Source organism: Ovis canadensis, chromosome 4, assembly GCF_042477335.2.
Source record: "Ovis canadensis isolate MfBH-ARS-UI-01 breed Bighorn chromosome 4, ARS-UI_OviCan_v2, whole genome shotgun sequence".
NCBI lineage: Eukaryota > Metazoa > Chordata > Mammalia > Artiodactyla > Bovidae > Ovis > Ovis canadensis.
The window spans coordinates 81,306,893-81,333,151 of NC_091248.1; the positions used below are offsets into that span (position 1 = coordinate 81,306,893).

At 45.4% G+C, this 26,259-nt stretch overlaps 2 protein-coding genes across 2 annotated transcripts in view; one reads left to right on the forward strand and one right to left on the reverse strand.

Annotated features, from left to right (window-relative positions):
- The window catches only part of SCRN1 (secernin 1), a 91,154-nt gene extending 70,917 nt beyond the window's left edge, over positions 1-20,237 (forward strand). The window contains exon 9 of the mRNA XM_069588104.1: positions 19,964-20,237. The gene's annotated coding sequence lies outside the window, so the exon portion shown is untranslated. The remainder of the gene's footprint in view (positions 1-19,963) is intronic.
- The window catches only part of WIPF3 (WAS/WASL interacting protein family member 3), an 81,654-nt gene that overhangs the window by 2,687 nt on the left and 52,708 nt on the right, over positions 1-26,259 (reverse strand). The window contains exons 3-8 of the mRNA XM_069588097.1: positions 23,161-23,293; positions 19,080-19,211; positions 15,517-16,275; positions 11,704-11,853; positions 10,682-10,783; positions 1,514-1,590 (exon numbers count right to left, since the gene is read on the reverse strand). Of these exons, the coding sequence (XP_069444198.1) occupies positions 1,514-1,590; positions 10,682-10,783; positions 11,704-11,853; positions 15,517-16,275; positions 19,080-19,211; positions 23,161-23,293 (1,353 nt within the window). The remainder of the gene's footprint in view (positions 1-1,513; positions 1,591-10,681; positions 10,784-11,703; positions 11,854-15,516; positions 16,276-19,079; positions 19,212-23,160; positions 23,294-26,259) is intronic.

The following is a 26,259-nucleotide window of genomic DNA, read 5'->3' on the forward strand; positions in this document are numbered from 1 at the left end:
GCCCAAGACACTACAGTCCATCCTTGACTAGACTTTATGGGCTCAGGGGATTCAGATGTGTGCCTGCCATGAGGTTAGGGACCAGACAGTATGGAACGTTCCATCATGCTTATAACGTCTAGAGGTGAGGGTGACTCCTGTCCTGGCAATTCTGACCTGCAGGGAAAGCAGCAGTGAGGGCCAGTGGAAGGAGCACTGGACAAGGAGTCAGAGGTCTGTACGTGTGACCTCAGGTGAGTTCCTTAACCCCTCAGAGCTTGGTTTTCTCATACTGAAAAAAAGGCATTAAAGATAAGTCTCTCCAGCTTATATCACAGAGTTGCTAAAAAGGATCCAATGAAATAGCATATGTAAGTTCTCTGAACTATAAAAAGTTGTGTAATGTAGGGAATATTATTTTGATTATTACCATATTTTTCTGATCACGGGAGTATGCATTTATTGTAGAAAATTCAGAAATTGCATAAATGCACAAATAAGTCAAATTCAGTCATAAGCTGGCAGAGTGAATGCCTGTTAACAACTTTGTGTCTATTCTTCCTATCTTTTTTTTCCTCTGTATATATCCTTCTTCTCTGAATTGCAATCATACACCCACCCAGTTTTAAACCTACAATCATCCAAGAATGTTTATTGCAGTTCTCAAAATTGGATCAGCTGTGGTTAGAAGGGGAGGAGGGTGCTTGTCCTCCTTCAAGGAACCTTCACCTCCCCCAGCTTCCAGGAACCTGGAATGAACCTAGTTCATTCCTTCTCATATCCCTTTCCTTCAGGTTCCAACCTAACCTGTGGGTGCTGCCCTTTTTGCCACATAGCTCTGAAACTGGAGGCCAGGAGGGGACGAGAATCCCTGTTTTCAAAGAAGCAAAGGGTCTTTAAAGATGAGATCCTGTCCTGTGCAGTGAGAAACGTCATCTCAGCCCAGGTTAGAAAACACACACTGTGTTCAAGTTGCCTTGTGTGAGCATGAGGGTATTTCTTCAAAGCCTGTCTTACACGGGCAGCTCTCTGCTTCCCCCTCCCCCAGCTTTCCCCTAGCCACCAGCACTTGAATTTTGAGGCTAAAGTGGTCAAGTTAAATGACAATGTTGATGGTAGAAACCTGTCCCTGCCCCGGGAGGGTGGGTGGTGGTCGTAAGAAGCCAGGTACTCTATAGATGACAATACTGAGTTATGTTTTATGCGTGGTACAGAGTTTTTCTCTTTGGGCTTCTCAGACCAGGGTAACGAGGGAAGGATGATGGCAGCGAACAGGGTGATGGTTGCAGAGGGATTCCCAGGGGTCCCACGTGCCAAAGCAGCTTCTGATAATTCCAGAAAAGCGCTCTTTCACTCTTCAGGTTTTGAAATTATGAGTGGGTCACCCCAGCTGGAAACACAGGTGCCCATGTGTCTCCTTCCCCCAGGTAAAACATGAAGCTATTAATATGAAGGGGAAAGCAAACCTCAACAGCTGTGTGCTTCTTGAGGAGGTTTCCCAGTTTTATACTCAGGGACCAGAGAGCTCTGTTACCTGAGCGTTTCTGCCTTTGATGTCATCAGAACTCTGCCCGCCCGCATCGGCGTGGAGCCAGGGACCAGGTGTGCGGCCTGAAAGACACAGGAACCATCTCACCATCTGCTGGCCGCGGGCCCGCTGTGCACTTCACAAAGCCTGGCTCCGCCAGCACTCAGGGCAAAGGCGTAGGAACCAAGGGTAACGTGAGCCCGTCAACCCGAACCCCTCGGGCTCCTGGCCCTAGACCGTGTGTTTCCACTCACTGCTTCTCTGTCACAGACCGTGGATACAGAGGCATCATGTCCACTGTGCTGGAAGGAGAAGAAGTTATGAAGGGCTCTCATCTAAATGCAGGTGAACCTCTCAGCTCTGAACACCCCACCTGCTACAGACTCACTCGTGCGTCCAAATGAGCTGGCGCCCTGCTAGTGTTGTTTAAAAAAGGAGTAAAAAGTATATCCTGACACAGCTCAGGCCCTGCCTATGAGGATCCAACTCATTCTCTAAAACGTGCTAGGTGTAAATATTATGCAAGTTATATGTATATGAACATATATTCTCATAATTAAGAATTTGAAGAATATAGAAAAGATAATAGGGGAAAAACCCTAAAGTGCTTCCTCTCTGCCTGCCCTTCTCTCTAATCCCAATTATTTATCCCAGAGTCACCTCCGCTAAAAGTTTGGTGTTTATCCCTCCAGCTTGGTTTAACTTTTTGGCATTTACTTACACAGATGTGTGTGTATATAGGCAGATGCATGGTTTGGTTGATCTAGCCAAGTTTTAAAATCCACATTCCCAGGAATTCCAGAACTTTTTCTGTGAGCCAGGTAATCCAAATGGTGTCCCTGTGTCTCTTTCTGTCTCTCTGTGTCCCAGATGTCTGCTGCATTTGGTACAAGACTTTTCTGTCTGCTTCCATCACTGTCTAGGAATTAAATATCCATGTCCCAAAGCCCTTAAAACAATTCATGCTGCTGTGCAACTGACTAACATGAAAACCAAAAATATCCATCACAGATTATTTATGATAGAAAAAAAAAACAACTGATAATAACCTGCATTCAAAAGCAGTGTTCAGGAAATCTAGGGTTTCTCATCATATGATGGAGCACCAAGCAGCCATCTGAGTGTCTACAAAGGCTCAAATAATTTGGGTTGATGTTTGAAATGTAGGAGAAAAAAGCAGGCTAGAAATTGTATAAATAGCAACACCTCAACTATTTAAAGGGCTTCCCTGAGAGCTCGGTTGATAAAGAATACACCTGCAATTCAGGAGACCCCTGTTTGATTCCTAGGTCGGTAAGATCCCCTGGAGAAGGGATAGGCTACCCACTCCAGTATTCTCAGGCTTCCCTGTGGCTCAGCTGGTGAAGAATCTGCCTGCAATGTGGGAGGCCTGGGCTCAATCCCTGGGTTGGGAAGATCCCCTGGAGAAGGGAAATGCTACCCACTCCAGTATTCTGGCCTGGAGAATTTCATGGACTGTACAGTCCATGGGGTTGCAAAGAGTCAGACACAGCTGAGTGACTTTCACCTTTTTTCAACTATTTAAAAGTCCACTTAAAAATGTAAATCATATACTCAACTGATTCCTTTAGTATTTATTGCTCTTTAAAATCTCTTAAAAACACTTATCGTGTTTTCTACAAAATGAACATATAAGTCATCTTAAGAATCTGTTATTGGTATGATATAGTTTTTTAAATGAACTACCACATAGAAGGGTCTCTACAACTTACAAAACATTAATCCAATGGGTCCTGTAATTTTCATTACAATACTTTTAAAATTGATGAATGCATCTGTTCTAGGATAAAGATTTTTGGGGGCAAATGGCATAGGAAGTACTAGATTTTTAGCCAGATTTGCACGGTCAGTTGCTGCAGTCATGTCCAACTCTTTGGGAACCCATGGACCGTAGCCCACCAGGCTCTTCTGTCCACGGGAATTTTCCTAGCAAGAACACTGGAGTGGGATGCCATTCCAGCCTCCAGGGGATCTTCTCGACCCAGGGATTGAACACGTGTCTCCTGCGTCTTCTGCCTTGCAGGCAGATTCTTTACTGCTGAGCCACTGGGGAAGCCCCTGTAAAAAGTAGAGACACTGATATACTTAATTCCATGCAGCAGTGTGGCCCTGAAACTACTGTTCTTAGACTTACCCCAGTCTGCTACGGAAAAGCCTTCCTTTAGACCAAGGTTTCTTAACTTGGCTCTATTGACATTTGGAGCTGGATAATTCTTTGTTTGGGGAGGGGGGGTGCCTGTAGGTTGTAGGTGATCTCACATCCTTCTTAGTCTCTACCCACTAGATGCCAACAGCACATCCTCCACGCCCCAGAGACCATTTGTATCAACAACAAAAAAATGTCTCCAGACTGTGCCAAATGTCCCCTGGAAGGCAAAATCCCATCTTTGAGAACAACTGAGCAATGAAACAAGCTTCTCCATAGGTAAACAGTGCCCACTAGTTTTTATAAATATGATGGGAAACACAGCAGAGCTAAAGGATAACCAATTTTTTCATAAAACAGAGAAGAAAACTCTACATCTTGGAAAAGAAATTTCACTGCTGCTAGAAAAGGGTGGCTGAGAGTTGCCAGGGTTGCCTCAGATTCTTTTAATTCAGCTATCTCCTTGGGGGGTGGCATCTCAAATATTTCCTTATGAGATGCCACTAGGATCTCTTAGAATTCAACAAACAGAGCTATTCTGCTTGAAATGGTCCTTCACATGGGCTATTTTCCTACAGGAGAGTATTTCAGATTCACTAAAATACTGGTTTTCAAACTTTTGATACCACAATGTGCAGTAAAAAAAGACTTTTTCCATTTCTATCCAATCACATGTGTTTACTGCACACAGAACAGCCTGAATGACCATTGCTGCTGCCTCCTGGTAACCAGATGGCACCTCTTTCTCCAGTTATTAACACGGCTATGTGTCCGGAGCTGGTGGCTACAGAGCCGCCAACTATGAAAGACTTCTCTGAACAGTGGGGCTTAAACAAGAAAGTCTACTCCTGGGTGGAAGGAGCAGCGGCCTGAGGGCCACACTGGCTTCCAACTTTACTTTTTGTCATTTGTAAATCAGGCCAGCCTTATACCTTTCCCCAGACACAGAGATATTTTCATGTGTTAAAAAAAAAATTTGTTCTGTAGCCAGCCAACAAGCGGCTAAATACTGCAGGGCTTGAAAAGTATCCAGAATGGATTTAAAAACTTGGCTGGCCATCAAAGCTGGGTCTCTTGGAGGGTCTCCCAGAATGTCTCCCAGTCTTGGAGTACAATTCCAGGGGCTGGGTGAGGAGAAAACAGACTCCTTGGGGAGGCAGATCTAACTGTCAGCTCTGGGCCAACTCGATCTCTCTGAGGTAGGGTCCACATGGCATCAGGTGGAAAGTAGCAGTTATGGCGCAGAGAATCACATTGTGTATCTGAAACAAATGGGTTGCTGCATGTACTGGCCTCATGTGCAGAGAAGGAATACTGATTGGACCGTGACACAAGAGGCAGATGGTTACATGCAATCAAGAGCACAACTCTTTGCGACTGGAAGCGTTCCACTGGCAACGCTAACCAACTCTTTGCAACGCCATGGACTGTAGCCCACCAGGCTCCTCTGTCCATGGGATTCTCCGGGCAAGAATACTAGAGTGGGATCTCCAGGGGATCTTCCTGACTGAACGTGGGTCTCCTGTACTGCAGGCAGATTCTTTACTGGCTGAGCCGCCGGGGAGGCCTATCCGTATGACACAGAGGTTTCTGTTTCCCTTCCTATCTCAAAGCAGCTCAACAAATATGAAGCGAGATGCAAAACAGAAGAGGATGCTCTTACTAGATGGCTCCAGTGTAGCCTGTGGTGATGAATACATGGGCTGAGCCAGAGTTAGGGTGCCCCTCGCTGTATTCCCCAGGGGCCTGTATGTCCTGTGACCTGTATGTTGTATGATTACTTGCAGGAGGGTTAGCCAAAATAATTGGGCTTCTCTGGGAGTAGCTGTTTTTCTATCTTTTAAAAACAAGGAAAAGCTTCTGTTAAAAATATATTTATCCAGAAAGATGTTGATTTGAACTCTAAAAAGCAACCTGGAGTCATCATTTTTCCTTTTGAATACAGAGCCACTGAGACTGTAGCTTCCTTTCTACTGGCAGGTGCAGCCTTTCCTCTCAAGTGAGCCGAGGGCACATGGTGGGGGAATCTCCCTAGGCCTCTGCATGGAGACCCCTCACCTGAGAAGGCACCCAATCCACCCCTGGTTTGGTTCTATGCTGTTCCGGTATGTCAGGCAGCCCTCCCATGTCAAGAAGAAGCCTCAGGCTCTCCTGATGTGGAACAAAAAGCCCCGCCTTGAGCCCTGGTTCTGCCACCAGCTGTGGCCATGAGCAGGCCACCCTACTTCCGCATGGCTCCCTCTGCTCACCTGGAAGGCACTGGGCTGGGAAACCTCACAAGGCTTCCCCTGCTCCGATGCTGGCAGCCTCTCACAGCCTCTAACTAAAGTACATGATGCCTTTCACTGGACATGATAATTCTCGTATCTGCCGCAGCTAAGCCTTAGAAACTGCATCGCTGGCCTCTCCTCTCCTCCCTGGCTGTCCTGCCACAGTTGACGTTAGTCTGAGGGACCCACCACGCCATCTAGGGAACTTACAGAGTCACCCTATACACTATAGGGCCTCACTTCCCTCCTCGGGCACTCAGACCAGGGGTGGGCTTAATCATCGACCCTCACCCCATAATTTTGGAATTTTAAAATTAGTTTAAATGATTTTTAAAAGTAATGTATATTTATTTCAGAACTCTTGGACAAAATAGTGAGCCATGAGGAAAATAAAAATCACCCAGCATTCCGTGACTAAGGGATAACCAGTCCTAACACTGTAGTGGATGTGTTTCTAGCTGCTTCTCTCTTTTCTTTCTTTGTTCCACTGCTCCCTCTCCACGTAAGTTCATGAAACAGTTTCTTTTTAAAATTAATTTAGGTTTTCTTAAAAGTTTTTTTTATGTGGACCATTGTTTAAAGCCTTCATTGAATTTGTGACAATACTGCTTCTGTTGTTTATATTCCTTTTTTTTTTTTGAGTGTGAGGCCTGTGGGATCTTAGCTCACTGACCAGGGATCAAACTTGCACTCGCTGCATTGGAAGGCGAATTCTTAACCACTGGACCACCAGGGAAGCCCCTAGATTTTACTTAATGTAATTTTAGTATACTGGGTTGTTTTGTTTTTCTTCTCAAGGTTGCACTGACATTTTCCCATGTCACTAAATATTCAATAGCACTACTATAATAGATGCAGAACATTCTACCCTGTGGCTCTGCCCTAATTTATTTTATCTCATTGCTGGAAATTTGTGTTGTTTTCAAATTTCTTCTGTAAATGGTTTAGCAACATATTACAATATATGTATGTGGATTTTTTTATTGATTAATTCAACAAGTATTTTTTGAGTGTGAGTGGCTGGTCCTAATGACCCAGTGGTAAAGAACTCCCCTGCCAATGCAAGAGATGTGGGTTCAATACCTGAGTCAGGAATATCCCCTGGAGAAGGAAATGGCAACCCACTGCAGTATTATTGCCTGGAAGATCCCACGGACAAAGAAGCCTGGTGGGCTACAGTCCATGGGGTTGCAAGGAGTCAGACAAGACTTAGCGACTAAACAAAAACAAGTGCCTGGCCCCATGCTGGGAGCTGACAATAGAGCAGTGAAAAAAAATTGATATTATCCTAGCCCTCCAGAGCCTTCCATTGTACTTGGGAGATAGACAGGAGACAGGTAAATATATAATATATCAGGAGGTGATGTATGCCTTAAAGAAATGATAAGGCAGCATAAAGAGAATGACAGGAAGGGCTGCTGTTTTATCTGGAGTGATCATCAGGGAAGACCACACGAAGGGATGTGGTCACCAGTAATAATCAGGCGTGGCTAAGATAAGCACACCAGGCGAGAGGTCCTTATTACCTAACCGCTCTCTGTAAAAGCTGGAAGAAATACTTTGGCACAGGCATTGTCTTCTGATTCTCTTAGTACTGGGACATCTATTTCTTTGATGTTATGGTGTGAACCACATCGAGCTGTTACTTACTTCAGTGTCTGGTGGAGAAGTTTCTCTGCTAATGGATATAATGGTAGCCAATTTTGCTATAAGTATACAGTAAGTGTATTTTAGAGAATGAATTGGGCCACAATGAGATATAGCTTCATACCCATAAAGATGGCTACAAACAAAACAAAATACCAAGACCAGAAAATAACAAGTGTGGGTGCTGATGTGGAAAAACTGGAAGCTTTGTATACGCTAATAGGAATGTAAAAGGGAATGCAGTATGATAGTTCCTCAAAAAAGTAAAAATAGAATTACTACATCATACAATTCCACTTCTGCATATATACGCCAAAGAACTGAAAGCAAGGTTTCAAAGAATTATTGGTACATTTGTGTACACAGCAGCATTGTTCACAACAGCCAAAAGATGAAAGTAACCCAAGTGTCTATTGATGGACAAACAGATAAACAAAATGTGATAAATATAAACAATGCAATATTATTCAGTCTGAAAAAGGAAGGAAACTGTGACATGCTACAGCATGGATGAACCTTGAGGACATTATGCTAAATGAAATAAGCTGCTCTCAAAAAGTCAAACATAGCGTGATTCTACTTAAATGAGGTACCAAAAGTAGTCAGACTCAGAACCAGAGAACCAGAAAGTACAACAAGGGGCCCAGGGGAGGGGAGAACGGGGAATTGTTTAATGGGTATAGAGTTTCAGTTTTGCAAGATGAAAAGAGCTCTGGAAACTGGTTGTACAAGAGTGTAAATGCATTTCACACTACTGGACTGTGTACACAAAAATGGTTAGGATGGTAGATTTCATGTTATCTATTTTTTAAACCACAATTAAATGTAAAGAAAAAAGGAGTTGGGATGAAAACAATCAATCAGCCACTTTCCCAGTGAACTGACCACGATGAGGACAGTCTGGCTGGGAACACCAGAGTGAAATTTTCTATTTCAGCGTCTGTCTCTCCTCTCTTCCTTCACCAGCACATGACTCTCTCATGGATAGATCAACGGGATCATTTATCTAAATCTTGGCAGTGCTAAGGGGCTTAATAAGTATCTGTCCATACGATGATGACTTCACCCTTACTATCGTCATTAAAGTTAATGAATATTTGTGAGCTATGCATTTTCCCAAAGATTCCTAGTGATAGGGTTTTGCACTTTCTTTTTATTGTGGTAAAATACATATAATATAAAATTTTCTATTAACAACATTTAATACATTCCCATGGTTATGTAGTCATCAGCACTACCTTGTTGCAGAACATTTTCATCAGCCCCAAAGGAAACCCATACCCATTAGTAGTCACTCCCCATTCTCCATACCCTCCTGCCCTTGGCAACTGCTAAATCCACTTTCTGTGTCTTTGGATTTATCTATTTCAGGTATTTCGTATCACTGGAATCCCACAATATGTGGCCTTTATGTCTGCTTCTTTCACTTAGCATAGTGTTATCAGGGTCCATCCATGTTGGAGCAGGTATCACTGCTTCATTCCTTCTTACTGTCCAATAATATTTCACTGCATGGCTCCACAGCATTTGGTTTATCTATTTACCATTTGTTGGGCATCTGGGTACTTTTCACCTTTTGGCTATTGTGAATAGTTATGAATACCTGTCAGATATCTTGTTTGAACACCTGCTTTCAATTCTTTGGAGTGGAATTGCTAGGTCATATGGTAATTCTGTTTAGTGAATTGAGGAACCTAATGCATTTTAAAAAACATTTAAAAAAACTGGACAAAGTCATCTGCTAAAGAAAGAAACAGCTCATACTTGCAGAGTGGAGACAGGGAAGACAGCACCAAAAGCACGAAGCCTTAGGGGGTTTGTGTGCTGTGCGTCAGAAGGACAGAGAGAAAGCAGGCAAGCAGGTAGAGACAGAGCTCCAGAAATGTCACAAAAGAGCATGGAAATAGCCTCATCTGATGGAACCAAAGTCATCTCCCAGACCATGAAGACCTCTGATCTTGGCTTACAGGTCAATGGCAGAAATACAAGAGGAAAACTGTAAGAAGAAATGTAATCAGATAAGCATGAACTGATCAGGCTCACACTCACATAATCAACAAGGTTCTCTCTGTGGCGCCCAGGAATGGCAGAGACAGGCTCATTTAACTGTGCTAGGAGGCTCCTGCAATATTTCATGCCCAGCAATGCCATATCATTCCCAAAGCATATCTTCTTTTTGAAATGGCAAATGCCCTTTCTCGTCTGTAAGATGTCCACTCATGAGTAGGTGGGGTTTATTTTTTAACTACTACTTCTTGATCACCAGGAGATTATTCTGGTGTGGACACTGATTTGAACATTTCTCTGAATGGAGGGGATCACAGCACAGACTGCCACCTGTGTACCCTGGTAAGTTGTGTGGGGTAAAGCTTTTCTTCTATTCTCAGGGATAAGACTAGTTACCATGGGCTCCAGATGTAGCCAACTTGGATTAGAATCTACTAGATTCTGAAGGTTGAAGAACTACACAGCACTTACTGAGAAAGGCTATATAACAGAAAGACTTTTAAAACTCTACTTTTGTAGTGATTTAGGGCAGAGATTAGCAAAATATAGCCAGCAGACCAAATGCAGCCAGTGCCTGCCTTCCCAAACAAAGTTTTACTGGCAGACAGCAATGCCCATTTCTTTATGTGATGTCTATGGCTGCTGTCATGCCGAAACAGCAGAGTTGAATTGTTGTGATAGAGACCAGATGGCCAGCAGAACCTCAGACATGTCCTCTCTGGCCCTTTAAAGAAAATATTTGCTAATCCCTGGCTTAGGATAAGGTTCTGATGACCTGCAAAGCAGGTTGCCACTCCTGACCTTACTCCTCAGCCTCAGACCTGAGTACCCCCTGCTCAACCTGGTCCAGGTCACCTTTACCTTGCAGCCCCACAGGCACATCCACTTGCCCTGACTGATAACCTTGTCTCTGCCTGAAACCAGCTCCTTTCCTGCTCCTTCTTGGTGCCACATCATCCACCCAGGCCCAGGTAGATACTCAGAGTTCGTTTGTATAGCCCGTGGTCCGTCAGTGCCACACACCCAAGCACCTAATTCTGGACGGTCAGGGAAAACCAGGAGTCTTAGCGAGGTGGTACTTACTTCTGGGGATCTTACTGGGGTAAATCTTCTGGCATGGTTTATACTCATCCGGAGGAGGAAAATCTTCCATGGAATGGAACGTGAATTTAGATTCAAAGTCATCTGCACACAAGGGAAATCGCAAAATCACTGTCATTACTATGATGATCTGAGTTTTAATAATTTCCAGGAGCAAACAGGTTTGCCTGCTCAGTGCAAGTTTTTAATGGCAGGGCTATTCTCTTCTAAGACATCCATTCACCTCTTAACTTGTACTATTAATACTTATCTGGGACAAGGGGGAATCAGGACAAGTGAAGCCACAGACTCTTCCCATCATCCACCCAACTTCCTTCAACCAATGTCTTCCTTCAACCAAGTGCCACAGGCCCATCCAGGGCCCACAGTCAGAGGTGGGGAATCTGGCAGCAACAAAGGCCCAGCAGTCCTTCCCATGCTCCTGAGGAGGACTCTAGGAGGGGTGGAGAGGGGTAGAAAGAACAGAAGTCCTCAGCCTGGCTGGTGGGAAGGAGCCCAACCTGTGTTCAGTTGGGGATCAGGGCTTCCCAAAGCAAATGGGTTCTGCCATGAGCCCCTGATGGCAAGAGGAGAAGGGTCTTGTGGCTCTTTTGTGAGTTGAGTCCCTGCTTTGTGATCTAGGGTTTGGGTGTGACAGTAGCTCAGCCCACCAAGGGGTCCAAAGATTCTTGGTCACACCTGACCCCAGATGCCTTTCCTTCCTAGTTCCACAGGTTTGCCTTAATTGTTCCTCTGCTGGTGGGCCTTCCATCCATCCTCTCACCTGGTGCAAATCAGTCTTTCAGGCTTACGTCTGATTTCTCCATGGAGACAGGTGTGCATGTGCACTCATGCACGTCCGTGCGTGCATGCACACACACACACAGAACTTAAATGCTGGCTTTCTTCTCTCTCTGTAGTCTCAATCAGAAGGTTGGGGAGTAGATTCTGGAACCCCTCCCCCAGAAAGCCTCAAAAGAAACGCTATTTAACACAACCTGTAGGTTGTTCTTTACCCCACTCACCAATGATGTTCAGGCTTCCATTCCGCAGCTGACCTCCAGGCTGCTGGGTTGGGGTCCAGGCTAGGGCCTGCTGGCTCCTGCTGGAAAGCTCAGTGGTGGGTGACCTCGCAGGGGGTGCTGGGGGTGGGTTGAGTTTTCCCCCACCGGTCCCTGGCAGAGAAGATGATAATGTATTCAGATACAGGACTTTCAGATGGAAGATGCTAGGATGGTAGATGCTATAATCTGGGAGAGGTGAGGTATTGAGATCTTTGGGTGTAAGATGATATGATGGTGAAAAGGCAGCCTCTCGAGCCAACCTTCTTGGGACTGTGTCCCAGTCCTCCTGCTGGAGTAATAATACCACCTCTTTGTGCCTCAGTTTCCTCATCCATAAAATGAGAATAATAATATATATATACATTCTTGGGCTTCCCTGGTAGCTCAGATGGTAAAGAATCCACCTGCAATGCAGGAGACCCAGGTTCGATACCTGAGTCGGGAAGATCTGCTGGAGAAAGGATAGGCTACCCACTCCAGTATTCTTGGGCTTCCTTGGTGGCTCAGCTGATAAAGAATCCACCTGCAATGCGGGAGACCTGGGTTCAATCCCTGGGTTGGGAAGACCCCCTGGAAAAGGGAAAGGCTACCCACTCCAGTATTCTGGCCTGGAGAATTCCATGGACTGTATTAAGCGAGTTGATTTGATTAAAGTGGCATGTAGTAGGGGCTCAATGAATATTAGCTGCTATGATAGTATCAACCCTTGTCATCAGATGGTACAGCCCAAAGAAGTGAAGATACTGCACAATCCTATGCAAGGGAAGGACTCTCTATAGGTGAGACTTGGGGTGGGGCTGGATGAGCAGGCTGGCGGGGGCTTGCTCCTGCCCCTGTGTTTCTGCTCACACTCATTCTCCTGTACTTTAGTCCTTTGTTTCTCCTTCCAGTTAATTTAAAGCCTACCTGGCCCCCAGGGCTCAATTCAAATCCCACCTACTTCATGAATTCTTCCCTGATGATCTCCTTTGCATGACTTCTTCCTGTGACTCATTTGGCAGTTAATCACCTGCTGCCTTGGCACATCAACTTGGGTACTCGACTCTTCACTTTGCTCTTGAAATGATGACAACTGCACCATCAGTATCTGTGCCAAGATGTTCACAAGTACAATCTCCTACTCTTCCCTGTGGTTGGTCTGAGCAGAAATTACCCTCATGTTGTTCGTGGAAAGCCAAGTTTCATGTCCAAAGACACAGTGGAAGAGGCCAGACAAGCACCCACCCCGGCATCCGGTTTGCAGCGCCGAAGCTGGCCACCCCACGGCCATCAGTGCGCCTTGCCCCTCAGCTCCACACTCTGCCTTTCCCTTTCTCAGTCTCCCTCCTCTTCCTTGCCGGTCTTCCCTTGCTCTGTACCAGGACCCACTAGGATTTACTTATTCCCACAAGGGGACTAAAGAGGATAAGGGGCTGTGGACCCCTCTTCTGGGTAAGAAGCTGCCTCTCCACTTGGTCAGAGAAGGAAGTCAGGCTGCTGAGCCCCTAGCTACCCCTCTCCCCAGGCAAAGCACTCCAGGCATACTTCCTCACTTGGTATGTATAACAATCCTTTGTAAAAGGTGTTATTGTTACTATTTCCATTTGTCAAATTAAAAAAGCAAAGTTCAAGGACATTAAAAACAGAAGAGGGTGGGAAGGCAGGATTTGAACTCAGATCTCTCTGAATCTAAAGCACTGATTTTTTTCACCCTATCTTAAACATTTAGGAATCATGAGCCTCAGAAGGGGTTCACTAGTACTAATGCTGGACATTATGATTAGTCAGTTGATAAGAGAATGATTAAAATCTTATCTCTTGTGATCAAAAGCCTTAAAAATATCCTTGTTTTTTGTACCAGGAACTCCCTTTCAGGAACTTATCCTTTAAAATAAAAATCTAAAATGTAGACTACAATTGCTATAAATGTATTTCCTGCAATATTATATGTAATAACAAAAAAATGGAATCAACTTAAATATCTTAATACTAAAAATATGGTACATATCAACTATCATATTAATATGCTTATAGATACATTTTAACAATTTCACAAATATCAAATTACATTAAAATTGCTTTAATATTATTTTAAATAAAAACAGAATAGAAAATAGTATATACAAAATCATATTAACCGTGTAAATATGTAGGTCTGTTAAAAGAAAAAAAGAAACACATCCAAATATGATAGTTTTCACTTTGGGGTGATGTTATTATGGGTGATTTCATTTTTTTCTATTTGCTCTACAGTGAGCTTGTATTATTTTTAATTCAAGGATATATATTTAAGAAACTTTCTGCATCAAAAGATTTTCTGCAGATTCAAAGATACAGAGAATTATCTTTGTAAATAAAAGATAAAAATTATCTTTGTAGTAAACTGGCAGTTACTAGTAGGGAGGGGTGGGGGCAGGGCAAGATAGGGGAAGGGGATTAAGAGGTACCCACTACAAGGTACAAAATAAATAAGACACAAGGATGTAATGTACAGCTCTGGGAACATAGCCAATATCTTACAGTAAATTTAAATGAAGTATCCTCTATAAAAATATAGACTCACTATGTTGTATACCTGAAATTAATATAATATTTTAAATCAATTATGCTTCAATTAATAAAAAGAATGTCTTCTCAAAAAATTTTTTTCTGAAAAATCAAGGAATATGAGCCTGTGTGTATAATTGTGGATATATGTTGGGTTATGTGTGTGGATGTAGGTTTTGATGAGTGTGTGCATATATTTATTAGTGTATGTGTGTGTCTGTGTGTGTGTGGGGGGTGCTTCCCCTACGGCTCAGTGGTAAAGAATCTGCCTGCAACGAAGGAATTGCAAGAGATGTGAGTTTGATCCCTGGGTCAGGAAGATCCTCCGGAGGAGGGCATGGCAACCCACTCCAGTCCCCATGGACAGAGGAGCCTGGTGGGCTATAGTCTAGGGTCACAAAGACTCAGCATGCATGTGTGTATGTGTGTGTGTACATGGGTGTGTGTGAATGTGTAGTGTGCTTTCCATTTAGAAGGACACCGAAGGTGACTGAAGCCTCATCACTTCATGGAAATCATAGTCATGGAGCACGTATATTCAATCCAGATCATCTCTGCTGGAAACATGAAGGGATTATTTTTAAAGTCTGGCTGAAAATATGGACCCTCAGTTTTCCTGAGTCAGCTGGAGAACCTGCCAAAAATATGGCAGAATGCTAAACTACTCTACTCAGGATCGATGAAAATCCTGGCTGGAAGCCAGACTATAACTCAGACAGAAATTACACAGGAGAGCTGGTTCTGGAAACAATTGCACTTATAGCTGCCCCAACCAGGGGAATGGTGATAGTAAAAACAAACAGACTTTTCTAGATCTCACTGTTCTGACAACTGCATGAAGGGAGAATCATTGCTATGCCCATTTCACAGATGAAAAGAAAGCACAGAGAGGCTGAGGAATCGCCCTGGGTCACATAGCTAGTCATGGCAAGGTGATTAAGGCCAGAATCCCTAGCTTGTGGTCTGTACCACCTTGGACAAGCCTTCCAGCCTCCCTTACCCTAGTTTCCTGTCTCTAACCTGAATACCTCAGCATAAAGTCATATAAAACAAGTTTTTCTTGCTCCACAGGGCACTGAACAGGTCTGATCTAAAACAAAATTCAGAGTTAAGATGTCCTGGAGGTTTTCTCAAATGGGCCACAGGTGCAGGCCTCTGGGGTGTCCATAGCACCTCCAGAGCTGCTGCCAACGGTCAAAAAAATGATCCTCCGAGATGACCACCCTGGACCGGAACAGTAGCGCTTACCGGGGCCTCGGCCGGGCCTCTTCTTCTGCAGGAATGGCTGAGATCCCGGAGGGGCAGGCGGCGCCGGCAAGGCCTGCCCGCTGGACTTGGCTGGCTGGGCCTGGAAGCTGGGGGATTTGGGGGGCAGCGGGGGTGGGACTTCACTGCTGCTGTTAGCACTTGGCAAAGGGGGCGCAGGCAAAGATGATCTGGGGGTGCATGAGGCATAAAGGGGGAGTGGAGGTGGCGGGGGCGGCGGGGCGGGAGGCTCCCGTACATCTTGGGCCGGGCTGGCAGCGTCTGCATTGAGCCCCGGGTGCCCACAGGGAGGGAGCAGAGGGAGCGGGGGCGGGACGGGCGGTAGGTGCAAGGGGGCTAGCTGGGGCTTCGCTGACTTGTCACTGGGACCCAAGGCCGGGGGCGGCGGGAGTGGCGGAGGTGGAGGAGGGGGCGGGGGAGGAGGCGGCGGTGTGCAAAGCAGAGGTGGTGGAACCACCGGGGGGCTCCCTTTGGTCGGTGGGCCAGCGGGGGACACCAGCGGAGCTTTGACCGGGGAGGACGGGGGCAGGGGTGGGGGTAGAGGCGGGGGCGGTGGGGGCGGGGTGGGGGGAGGTGGAGCGGGCATGCTGGGGCGAGGGGGGGCCGCCCTGGCCACGCCGTGCCCTTCAGAGGCGTTGCCTAGCCTGGGAGAGGCAGGGGGGTTGAACGGGCCGCTGATAGTCTTGGTGGGAAGCCGTGGAGAAGGCGCTCGGGAGCCAGGGCCCTGGCCGGTCTTGCCACCTGAAAGTGAAAGAATTCTGGGTTAGCTCAGCGGGTAGAACTGGGAGAGACCCCAGGGTGTGCGCCCTAGCGAAGGGCTCTGTCCAGCACGACCTCAGTGAACCGCATGCTGGTCATTCTCTTCCCTCCACTGGAGGCTGCAGGTGGAGCAGCTGGCACCCAAGAGGGCCGGCCCAAGGCCCTTGCCTGCGGAAACACACTGGCCTCCAGTGAGACAAGCCCAGCTGGAGCTGCCAGACTGCAGCTGTGGCACCGGCTGCCTGCTGTATCCCACCTCCACCCTCTGACCAGGATGTAGGGCTGCCCTGACCTCCTTCACCCTTCCTCCTCTAAAGGCCACCCTCACCCTCACCCTGTTATGCTCTAGGCCTGTCAGCCGCGTCTGCAGGTGTACCAACCAGAAGCTCCTGACAAGGGAGGTTTTCCTCACTCCAGCATTTTGTGAATATGGACTTTGTTTCTGACTTGAGGGGAGATTCAAGATTCCCTGAATATATTAGGTGATTGGAAAGTCAATGGGAATACACCCTGCTTTGGGGGTGCAGGTCCAATGACCTTGAACCTCCCAGTTCCATACCCTCTGGAAAATCAAAGATCCCTTTCCCAAGGGCTTTTGCCCATTTCTAAGCGGCTTGCTGTCTCCTGATCTCCTGGCTTTCTTACCGTGTAGATCCTTTACCACATCAACCCCAAATTGAAATCCAATGTCTCTTTAAATCCAATGCCAACAGCAACAACAACTTGCTCACAGTAAGCATTTGTGTGTGGTGGATGTCATGGAAGACTCGGGTGGAGGGTGCTCCCTGGCTGGGGCCTCCTCACTCTTTGCACATACTTTCACCCTACTTGCCACTTCTTACCCTTTTTTCCCCTCTGTCACTTCAAAGTAAAAAAAAGTCCCTTTTGTTTACTGCACAAAAGTTCTGCAGTCACTTAAATATGTCCCTGGAGTATCACTCCACTTAGGAGGCATATTAAGACATTTCTTCCAAATAAATACACTTTCCCTAAAAGGAATTTTTGGGAATACATTTTTCAGCACCTGTATATTTTATAATCTCTATGAAAATATTTGGAAACCACTAGAAAACGTTTGCTTCTCACACCTTCAGCTTCCTGGTGCTGCAGAATAGGAAACACAGGTTTCATATCAAATTATAATGCCAGCAGCTGTTGGTGGTTCTGAGCTTTTCAGTCCCTGAGTCTCCAGTGTGTTTACCAAACCAGGTGCTAAAAGTACTTGGTGCCAAAAGGCAGGCCGATCATGGAAGGGCATGGAAGAGGTGCCTCTGGGGCTAAAACTAAGTGAGCAGGACCACAGTAACTCTGGCTTTCCAAACGGATGACCTACTCTGGCTATGATGCGACAGCCACCTGGACACGTGACTCATGACATGCGTCTCAACTGTGGAACGCTCTTCTGGAGGCAGGGTGGAGCTGTCATTATTCCTCTGTTGAAATTTTCTTTTAGATGGCTGTGGAGGAGATAATATCTTTACACATATGCATCCACCCTGGCGGACTTGGTTCCACCAGGGTGCTAAGGCAAGCATTGCCAGAATGGCTGACTGTCCATGAGCAGCAGCAGGAGGTCCCCACCTGGCCTTTTCAGGGTCAGGATCTACCACCTGTGATTCCAGCGTGAGACATTTTCTATGAGGTCCAGGGTAGGTGTCAGCCTCAGAGATTCCTGCCTCCAAGTGCTCCAGCCTGTTTTCAGTAGTCCACAGGGATGAAGATGGAGGACCTAGGCAGCTCTCCAGACAAGGCAAGGCCTCCCTCTCTACCCACCAGGCAGATGACTTTAAAGAGGTAACAAGTCTTGAGTAGCAGAATCAATCCCTGAATAACTAATCTTAAGTTTTTAAGTGTCTGAGAGCACCATGTATCTGAGATTCCAAAACCCTTAAAGTGGGTCATTTAAAGTGCAGGAGCCTCTACTTACTAAATGGCCAACCTAATGAGAGATGGGCAAACCCGTTTGTATCACCATGTGAGCAGCAGAAGCCAGGACAGCACAAATCCTTGCCCAGCTTGTGTGCATGCCCATTCTGGGATGAAGCAGAGAGCTGAGCAGAGCGAGTTCAAGGGGAGACCCACAGGAGTCAGAATCAGCTCTGGTGAGGAAACCAGGCAGCAGACAGGGCTCCAACAGTGAGCACCAAGCGAAGGGTTTCCTTCATCACATGAACGCAAGCCCTCGAAATCCAACTGGAAACACAACAGCAGACCATGAAGCGGTAGGGAAAGGCCACCTCGAGAGCATCACGGGGGCTTTGCTGACATGGAAGGAATCAGCTTTTGAGCCTGGGTGTTTATCAAAAGATGAAATATGTCTTCCTCCTCCCATCTGTGTATGTTTTCAGGAGACCTCGTATTGCATGGAAGTCTCATCACACATTCTATACAAGCCAGTGATGTCTAGGGTTTGCTACATGGCAACACCTAACAGACATGATGCTAGAGACCCATCACAACTCACACTGCCAGTGAGTCCACAGTGACGCCACGAAGACCTTCTGTTGTGATTTACATCCATACGTTGCAGTGTGGGCCACGATCACACCATTGCTAAACACGCCACACTATGGCAACTCCTTCTTCAGTGATTACAGTGGGATGATTTAAACAGGATGAGGATTTCAAAGATCTCTTAGAAACAATTCTGTGTTTTGAAAACTTCTAGTACTTATGCTTCCAAAGAGGTGATCTCCCACTACATGACTGTTTACTCTAAACATGTCACTTATGCCCTGTCATAAGGAGATAAGAGTCAAACATGGCCAATTTGAACTCTTCCTTACCTGCTGCATCCCTCTGGCCTGCCGGTCGTAAAACTGGAAAGCCACCAGCAAACAGATCTCCCAGGGCTGGAGGTGTGCTCCCCCCTCGAGAATTTGCAGGCCCTCCTCCTTCTTTGTTGGTTCCTTTAGAACCTGGAGAGAGAAGAGGCAAGTAGATGTGGACCTGAGTGGCCAGCTCTCACCCTGGCCATGGTCTAACACTGCCCATGGCAGCCTTCCCTTCTCCCCCCACCAGTGTTACCCTTCTCCTACTCAACATCTTTCTCAAGAACCCCTGCCTTGTGCCCCGGCCTGTCTGCCACCCTCTCCAGGCTACCAAAGACCCATCAGTAGTAACCATTTTGAAAAAGGATCAAAACAAAGGCATCGCTATACTGCCATTTAGTAGATGTGTGTGTGTGCGCGCGCAGTCTGTGGACTCTTTGTAATCCCATGAACTGTAGCCCACCAGGCTCCTCTGCCAAGGGATTTTTTCAGGCAAGAATATTGGAGTGGGTTGCCATTTCCTCTTCCAGGGGATCTTCCCAACCCAGGGACTGAACCTGCATCTCCTTCATTGGCAGGCAGATTCTTTACCACTGAGCCACCTGGGAAAACCATTTAGTAGATGTCACCTTTTAAATTAGAAAACCGAAACATTGTAGGTAAAGAGCTGACCCCATTTTCACTTGACTGTTGTGGGAGGACTAGACGAAGAAAACCCATAGATTTAATTTAGGCAATAATTTTAACTTCTGGTCCACAGAGCCTGGTCCAGGATTTGCAAGCAGGAAGTAAAGGTCTGCAGTGATTTCTTCTTTGGCATTTTCATTCTTTGTTTCCCCAACTCACACTCCCTGGGCCTAGTGCTCTTCCCTGCACTTTTTTTTTTTTTTTTCCTATAGGAAAGAAAGCTCCTGAGCTCCTGAGAGGTGTCACTAATTCCAGCTTTCCAGATGTGTGTGATTAGCAACTACATAAAATGAGAAGACATTGAGCTTACAAGAATTTCTGGCAGACATTGTTCACAGCCTGAAGCTAATATGCACAGAGAAATCGGCACAGTGCCTACTGGTGGAGGAATGTGGCCAGATTATTCCTAGCATTAACATTAAACATTACCTCTTCACTAGAATGATAAAGAAATGAGTGTCCCAATAAAATGAATTGATCTGTTAACCTGTTTGTTGTTCAGTCACGAAGTCATGTCCAATTCTTTGTGATCCCATGGACTGCAGCATGCCAGGCTCCTCTGTCCTCCACTGGCTCCCAGAGTTTGCTCAAATTCATGTCCACTGAGTTAGGCTTAACTAATTAGATGGTGGGTCTAGCTAGAACTAATTTTTGTTGTATCAGTGCTGAAAATGTTTCTTAAAATAATTTGCCTATTCATGTACATTGACATATATAATTACAGATATTAGATACAATTATATTTTAGGACTGTCTTTGAGAATAACCATCATGTATCATTGCAAAATATATGAAGCCATAATAACACCTTACATTTGGATATATTTCTTTTTTTTACTTTTGTTTTCTTTTTTTTTAATTCATTTATTTTAATTGGAGGCTAATTACTTTACAATATTGTACTGGTTTGTGCCATACTTTGTATATACCGGGCTTCCCTTGTAGCTCAGCTGGTAAAGAATCTGCCTGCAATGTGGGAGACCTGGGTTCGATCCCTGGGTTGGGAAGATCCCCTTGAGAAGAGAAAGGCTACCCACTCTAGTATTCAGGCCTAGAGAATTCCATGGACTATATAGTCCATGGGGTCACAAAGAGTTGGACATAACTGAGGGACTTTCATGTTCACTTTCTTTCACTGTAATATTATTTCAGCCTTCAACAATCTTGATCAAAAAAGAGATCAGGTATTATTATCTCCCCCCATTTTGCAGATGAGCAAACTGAGTCTCAGAGAGGTTTCCCTGGTGTGCACAGCGGCAGAATCAGAACTCAACATGGGTCATCTGATGGCAGGAACAAGGCTCCTTTTACTCCATCATACTCTAGAAGACATAGAAACTTATAGTCATGCGATTCTGTGAGAGAATTCGGCAGAAATATTTTTCCTTATGGAAAATAAAATCTTTGCATTTGTTAGGGTTGAGACTTGAATTTTTTGCTCATTCAATTTGAGGATTATGTTGACATAGCACAAGTGATCTTTAAATGTTACTTCACAATGGATAAATACACCGTTGAACATCCATATGATCAAAGCTTCAGTTCAGTTCCGTTGCTCAGTCATGTCCGACTCTTTGTGACCCCATGGACTGGAGCACGCCAGGCTTTCATGTCCATCATCAACTCCTGGAGCTTGCTCAAACTCATGTCCATTGAGTCGGTGATGCCATCCAACCATCTCATCCTCTGTAGTCCCCTTTTCCTCCTGCCTTCAATCTTTCCCAGCATCAGAGTCTTGTCTAGTGAGTCAGTTCTTCTCATCAGGTGACCAAAGTATTGGAGTTTCAGCTTCAGCATCAGTCCTTACAATGAATATTCACTGTTGATTTCCTTTAGGATTGACTGGTTCTATCTCCTTGGAGTCCAAGGGATTCTCAAGAGTCTTCTCCAACACCACAGTTCAAAAACGTCAATTCTTCAGTGCTCAGCCTTCTTTATGGTCCAGCTCTCACATGCATACATGACCACTGGAGAAACCATAGCTTTGGCTATATTGACCTTTGCTGGCAAAGTAATGTCTCTACTTTTTAATATGCTGTCTAGGATGGTCATAGTGTTTCTTCCAAGGAGTAAGTATCTTTTAATTTCATGGCTGCAATCAGCATCTGCAGTGATTTTGGAGCCCAAGAAAATAGTCTCTCACTGTTTCCATTGTTTCCCCATCTATTTGCCATGAAGTGATGGGACCAGGTGCCATGATCTTCATTTTTTAATGTTGGGTTTTAAGTCAGCTTTTTCACTCTCCTCTTTCATTTTCATCAAGAGGCTCTTTAGTTCCTCTTCACTTTCCGTCATGAGGGTGGTGTCAACTGCATATCTGAGGTTATTGATATTTCTCCTGGCAATCTTGATTCTAGTTTGTGCTTCATCCAGCCCAGCATTTCACATGATACACTCTGCATAGAAGCTAAATAAGCAGGGTGAAAATATACAGCCTTGATGTACTCCTTTCCCAATTTGGAACCAGTCCATTGTTACATGTCTGGTTCTAGGTGTTGTTTCTTAACCTGCATACAGATTTCTCAGGAGGCTGGTAAGGTGGTCTGGAATTCCCATTTCTTTAAGAATTTTACACAGTTTGTTGTGATCCATACAGTTAAAGGCTTTAGCATAGTTAGTAAAGCAGAAGTAGATGTTTTTCTGGAATTCTCTTGCTTTTTCTATGATCTAACAGATGTAGGCAATTTGATCTCTGGTTTCTCTGCCTTTTCTAAATCCAGCTTGAACACCTGGAAATTCTTGGTTCACCTACTGTTAAAGCCTCGCTTGGAGAATTTTCAGCATTACTTTGCTAGCATGTGAGAGTGCAATTGTGCAGCAGTTTGAACATTCTTTGGCATTGCCTTTCTTTGGGATTGGAATGAAAGCTGACCTTTTCCATTCCTGTGGCCACTGCTGAGTTTTCCAAATTCGCTGACATATTGAGTGTAGCACTTTAACAGCATCATCTTTTAGGATTTGAAATAACTCAGCTGGAATTCCATCACCTCCACTAGCTAATGGGTATAGGTTTCCTATTGGTGTGATGGAAATGGTCTGGAACTAGACAGGGGTGATGGTTGCAACAACACTGAATATATAAATGCCACTGAATTGGACACTTTAAAATGGTCAAAATGATGAGTTTTATATTGTGTTATTTTAAAACAGTTAAAATAATTATTTTACCATGAAGTTTTTTTTTTTAAAGCATTTGAAAGTTGATGGTAGATATGCTAAACATCATTAGCAGATCAGGAAAGGTAGCTCTGATTCTCTCACCCATGTAGACTGTACACTGAGCAGGTCTGAGATGGCCAGATGTGTGTCCTGATTAGCACTTGTGGCCCTGTCCTGAGCAAGCCAGGAGTGTCTGGCTGAGCCTCACATGCCCCGCCCTTGGCTCTTAGCAGGCCGGATGGTCACTTACCCTCAATCTGTGGGGCACTGCGGTCATTGATCTGCGTGACTTTTCGGAGGCGAGTCCCTTGCTGGATATCAGCCAACAGTGCACTCCGACCTTTGGCATCTGCCTTTCTCAAGCTGGAAGCATCTGCACTTACCTGTAAGGGAATAAGAGGGATTTGATTATAATTCCATGTAACATTTGCAGGTAAGCCATATGTTCTATCTGAGGTAAGTTTCCCCTCCCATACTTTTCTGCTTTCCCTGTTTGCTCTCCCCTGCATCACTCTCCCCAGTGCAGTTATCTAGGGGTCTTAGGTCTTGCAGGAGGCTTACCTCCTGCCCTGCTCACATCCTTCTCCCTGGGGACCCAGAACAGACTCTTTCTTGTGCTGAAACTCCCATAATCTTAAAGAGCCCTAATTCATGGCCCCTTTTCCTCCTCATGGGTGAGCCCCATCCACTTATCTGGGCTTCTGGCTGTGTGTTCCTGACTCTGGCTCTCAGGTTCTGAATAATTACCCTGCCTGGTGTCCCCAGGTCCCCTCCTGGACCAAATTCAGAAAGAAAGAAGTGCAGGAGATGGCAAGGAAAGTTTAGTGACTGCTTTCTTCTCTGTGTCTGAGTGTGTTACTTTAATTCTCACAAATTTTGTGAGTTTCAAGTGAGTTTACCCTCATCTTACAACACTGAGGTCCGTTGTTTCACTTCCACTAGAGCTTGTGCTGATACAGCGGGGTCTTCATGGGCTATCAGAACCAGGGAGCAGCAGAAAGAAGATACACAGGTTGGTGGCAAATAAGGGAGGGGAGGTCACACTAGAAGACATAGCCAGGAGGACCCTCCACAATTAGAAGGTTTATATTACATGACCTAAGATCTGGTTAAACATTTCTCGAGATAAATACTTTCTAGCACCTGCTGTGTGGGGAATACCATGTCTTTGGTTTTCAGCTTAAACATCGCTTTGGAGGTCTTTTCTGGCACCTAACCTAAATAAGGCTACCCAGGGTTCTCTCTTAGGGCACCATATTCCTTCATCCCCTGTAAGTTTGTCACAGTGTATACATTTATACTTACCATTCCTTGTGGAAAATTTCCAATTGTGGTTATGAGTTGCAGATTCACCACCCCCACAAGACTCTCTTAGGAAAGAGATCTTGTTCATTTTGTTCCCTAATACCTCCCCAGCGAGTAAAACTTGGCCCTGCTGCTGCTGCTGCTGCTAAGTTGCTTCAGTCGTGTCTGACTCTGTGCGACCCCATAGGTGGCAGCCCACCAGGCTCCGCCGTCCCTGGGATTCTCCAGGCAAGAGTAGTGGAGTAGGGTGCCATTGCCTTTTCAGAAAACCTGGTCCTAGATAGGCTCAAAAACTGTTCACTGGATGAATGAATGAATGAGTGTGAATGAGCTAAACCCAGGATGCATAACACACTGGTCTTGCTCTCAAGGGCATAAGCAGGCACCAGGGAGATGATACGCTCACGCACAGCATGTGACTGCGTGTCCACGTGAGTCGCACAGAGAGGAAGACTCCAAGAGTTCAGGAAGGATATATTGATCAGGCTTAGAGGAAGACAGGAGACCTTAGATGGTCCTTGAAGGACAGACAGAACTTATACAAGCTCTTGCAATAGCCATTTTCTCCACATGGCCATTTGCCAAAAAGAACAACCAAAGGCTCTCCAGTGTCACAGACTGGAAATGAAGGCAATCGCAGTTTTGGTTAAAAGGTGCCGAGTCCGCATTTTCACCAGCTGACTCCATGGCCCAGGTGATGCATCTTACACAGGCTTTGAAGGGCACAAGCTTCAAAGTCAGCTTCTTGTTGCCTGGAAACAAGCTTTTGACCTCTTGAGAAGAGCTCACTGATGATGGTCAACAACTGAGCTATGAGCCAGAGGTCCCAATCCTAACGATACACATCTTTTATGCGTATATGTACGAATGCACATGTACAGCAGGATATTTCCCACACAAGATGATCTTTAAACTCTTTCTCTATAAACCACTAGCCCATAAGTCATTTTAAACTTCAAAATTTTAAGATTGATAAAGTTTACTCTTGTTTTTAGAAACAATTAGTAACAGGAATAAAAGGCAAACAGAAATATCATGACCCTAGTCAAGAGAAGTATGAACATTTTTGTAAAAATCTAGCATTACAGTTGCGGGATTAGGGGGTGAAAGTGTTTTGTAATTTTCTTCCTAGTTACGAGATAAACAATACAATGACTTGCATTCTTCTGTTAAAAGAAGCGACTGGAACCATACTCTAACAATCCCTGAGTGGGGGTGCTGGTGTTCATCTTACCGTCTTTAAACTCCATCTTTAAACTGATTGCCCAAATGCACCCCCCATTCCTTAACCTTGCCCATCCCGAGCTTTAAAAGTGAGTGCCATGAAGCACCTAGTACCTCCCTGGAATGGTTTTGGGGGACGGTACTAGGTCCTCATTGCTTCGCAGGCTTTTCTCTAGTTGCAGAGAGTGGGGGCTGCTCCCTAGTGGCAGTGTGCAGGCTTCTCCTGGGAGTGGCTGCTCTTGTTAAAGAGCAGGGGCTCCAGGGCTTGTGGGCTTCAGCAGTTGCAGCACAGGAGCTCAGCAGTTGTGGCTCCTGGGCTCTAGAGCACAAGCCCAATAGTTGTGGCACAGTTGATCTACGGCAGGCAGGGTCTTCCTGGATCAGGGATTGAGCCTGTGTTTCCTGCATTGGCCGGTGGATTCCCCACCACTGAGCCGGCCATCAGGGAAGCCCTGGAATAATGTGAATTTGCGTTTCTACTGAGCACAAGCCTCAGTACATTCTTGTCAGTTCCACATGACAGACTTGTTGATAACATCTTCCAAATCAGCTGGAGGGTATGGCAGGTCCCATCACGTTTCAACATCCTTCTGTGTGTGTGTATGTGTGTGTGTGTGCTCAGTCCTGTCTGACTCTGTGACCCCGTGGACTGCAGCCCACAGGCTCCTCTGTCCATGGGATTCTCCAGGCAAGAATACTGGAGTAGGTTGCCATTTCCTCCTCCAGGGGATCTTCCTGACCCAGGGATCCAACTGACATCTCCTGGCCCTCCTGTATTGGCAGGTGGATTCTTTACCACTAGCACTACCTGTGAAGCCCC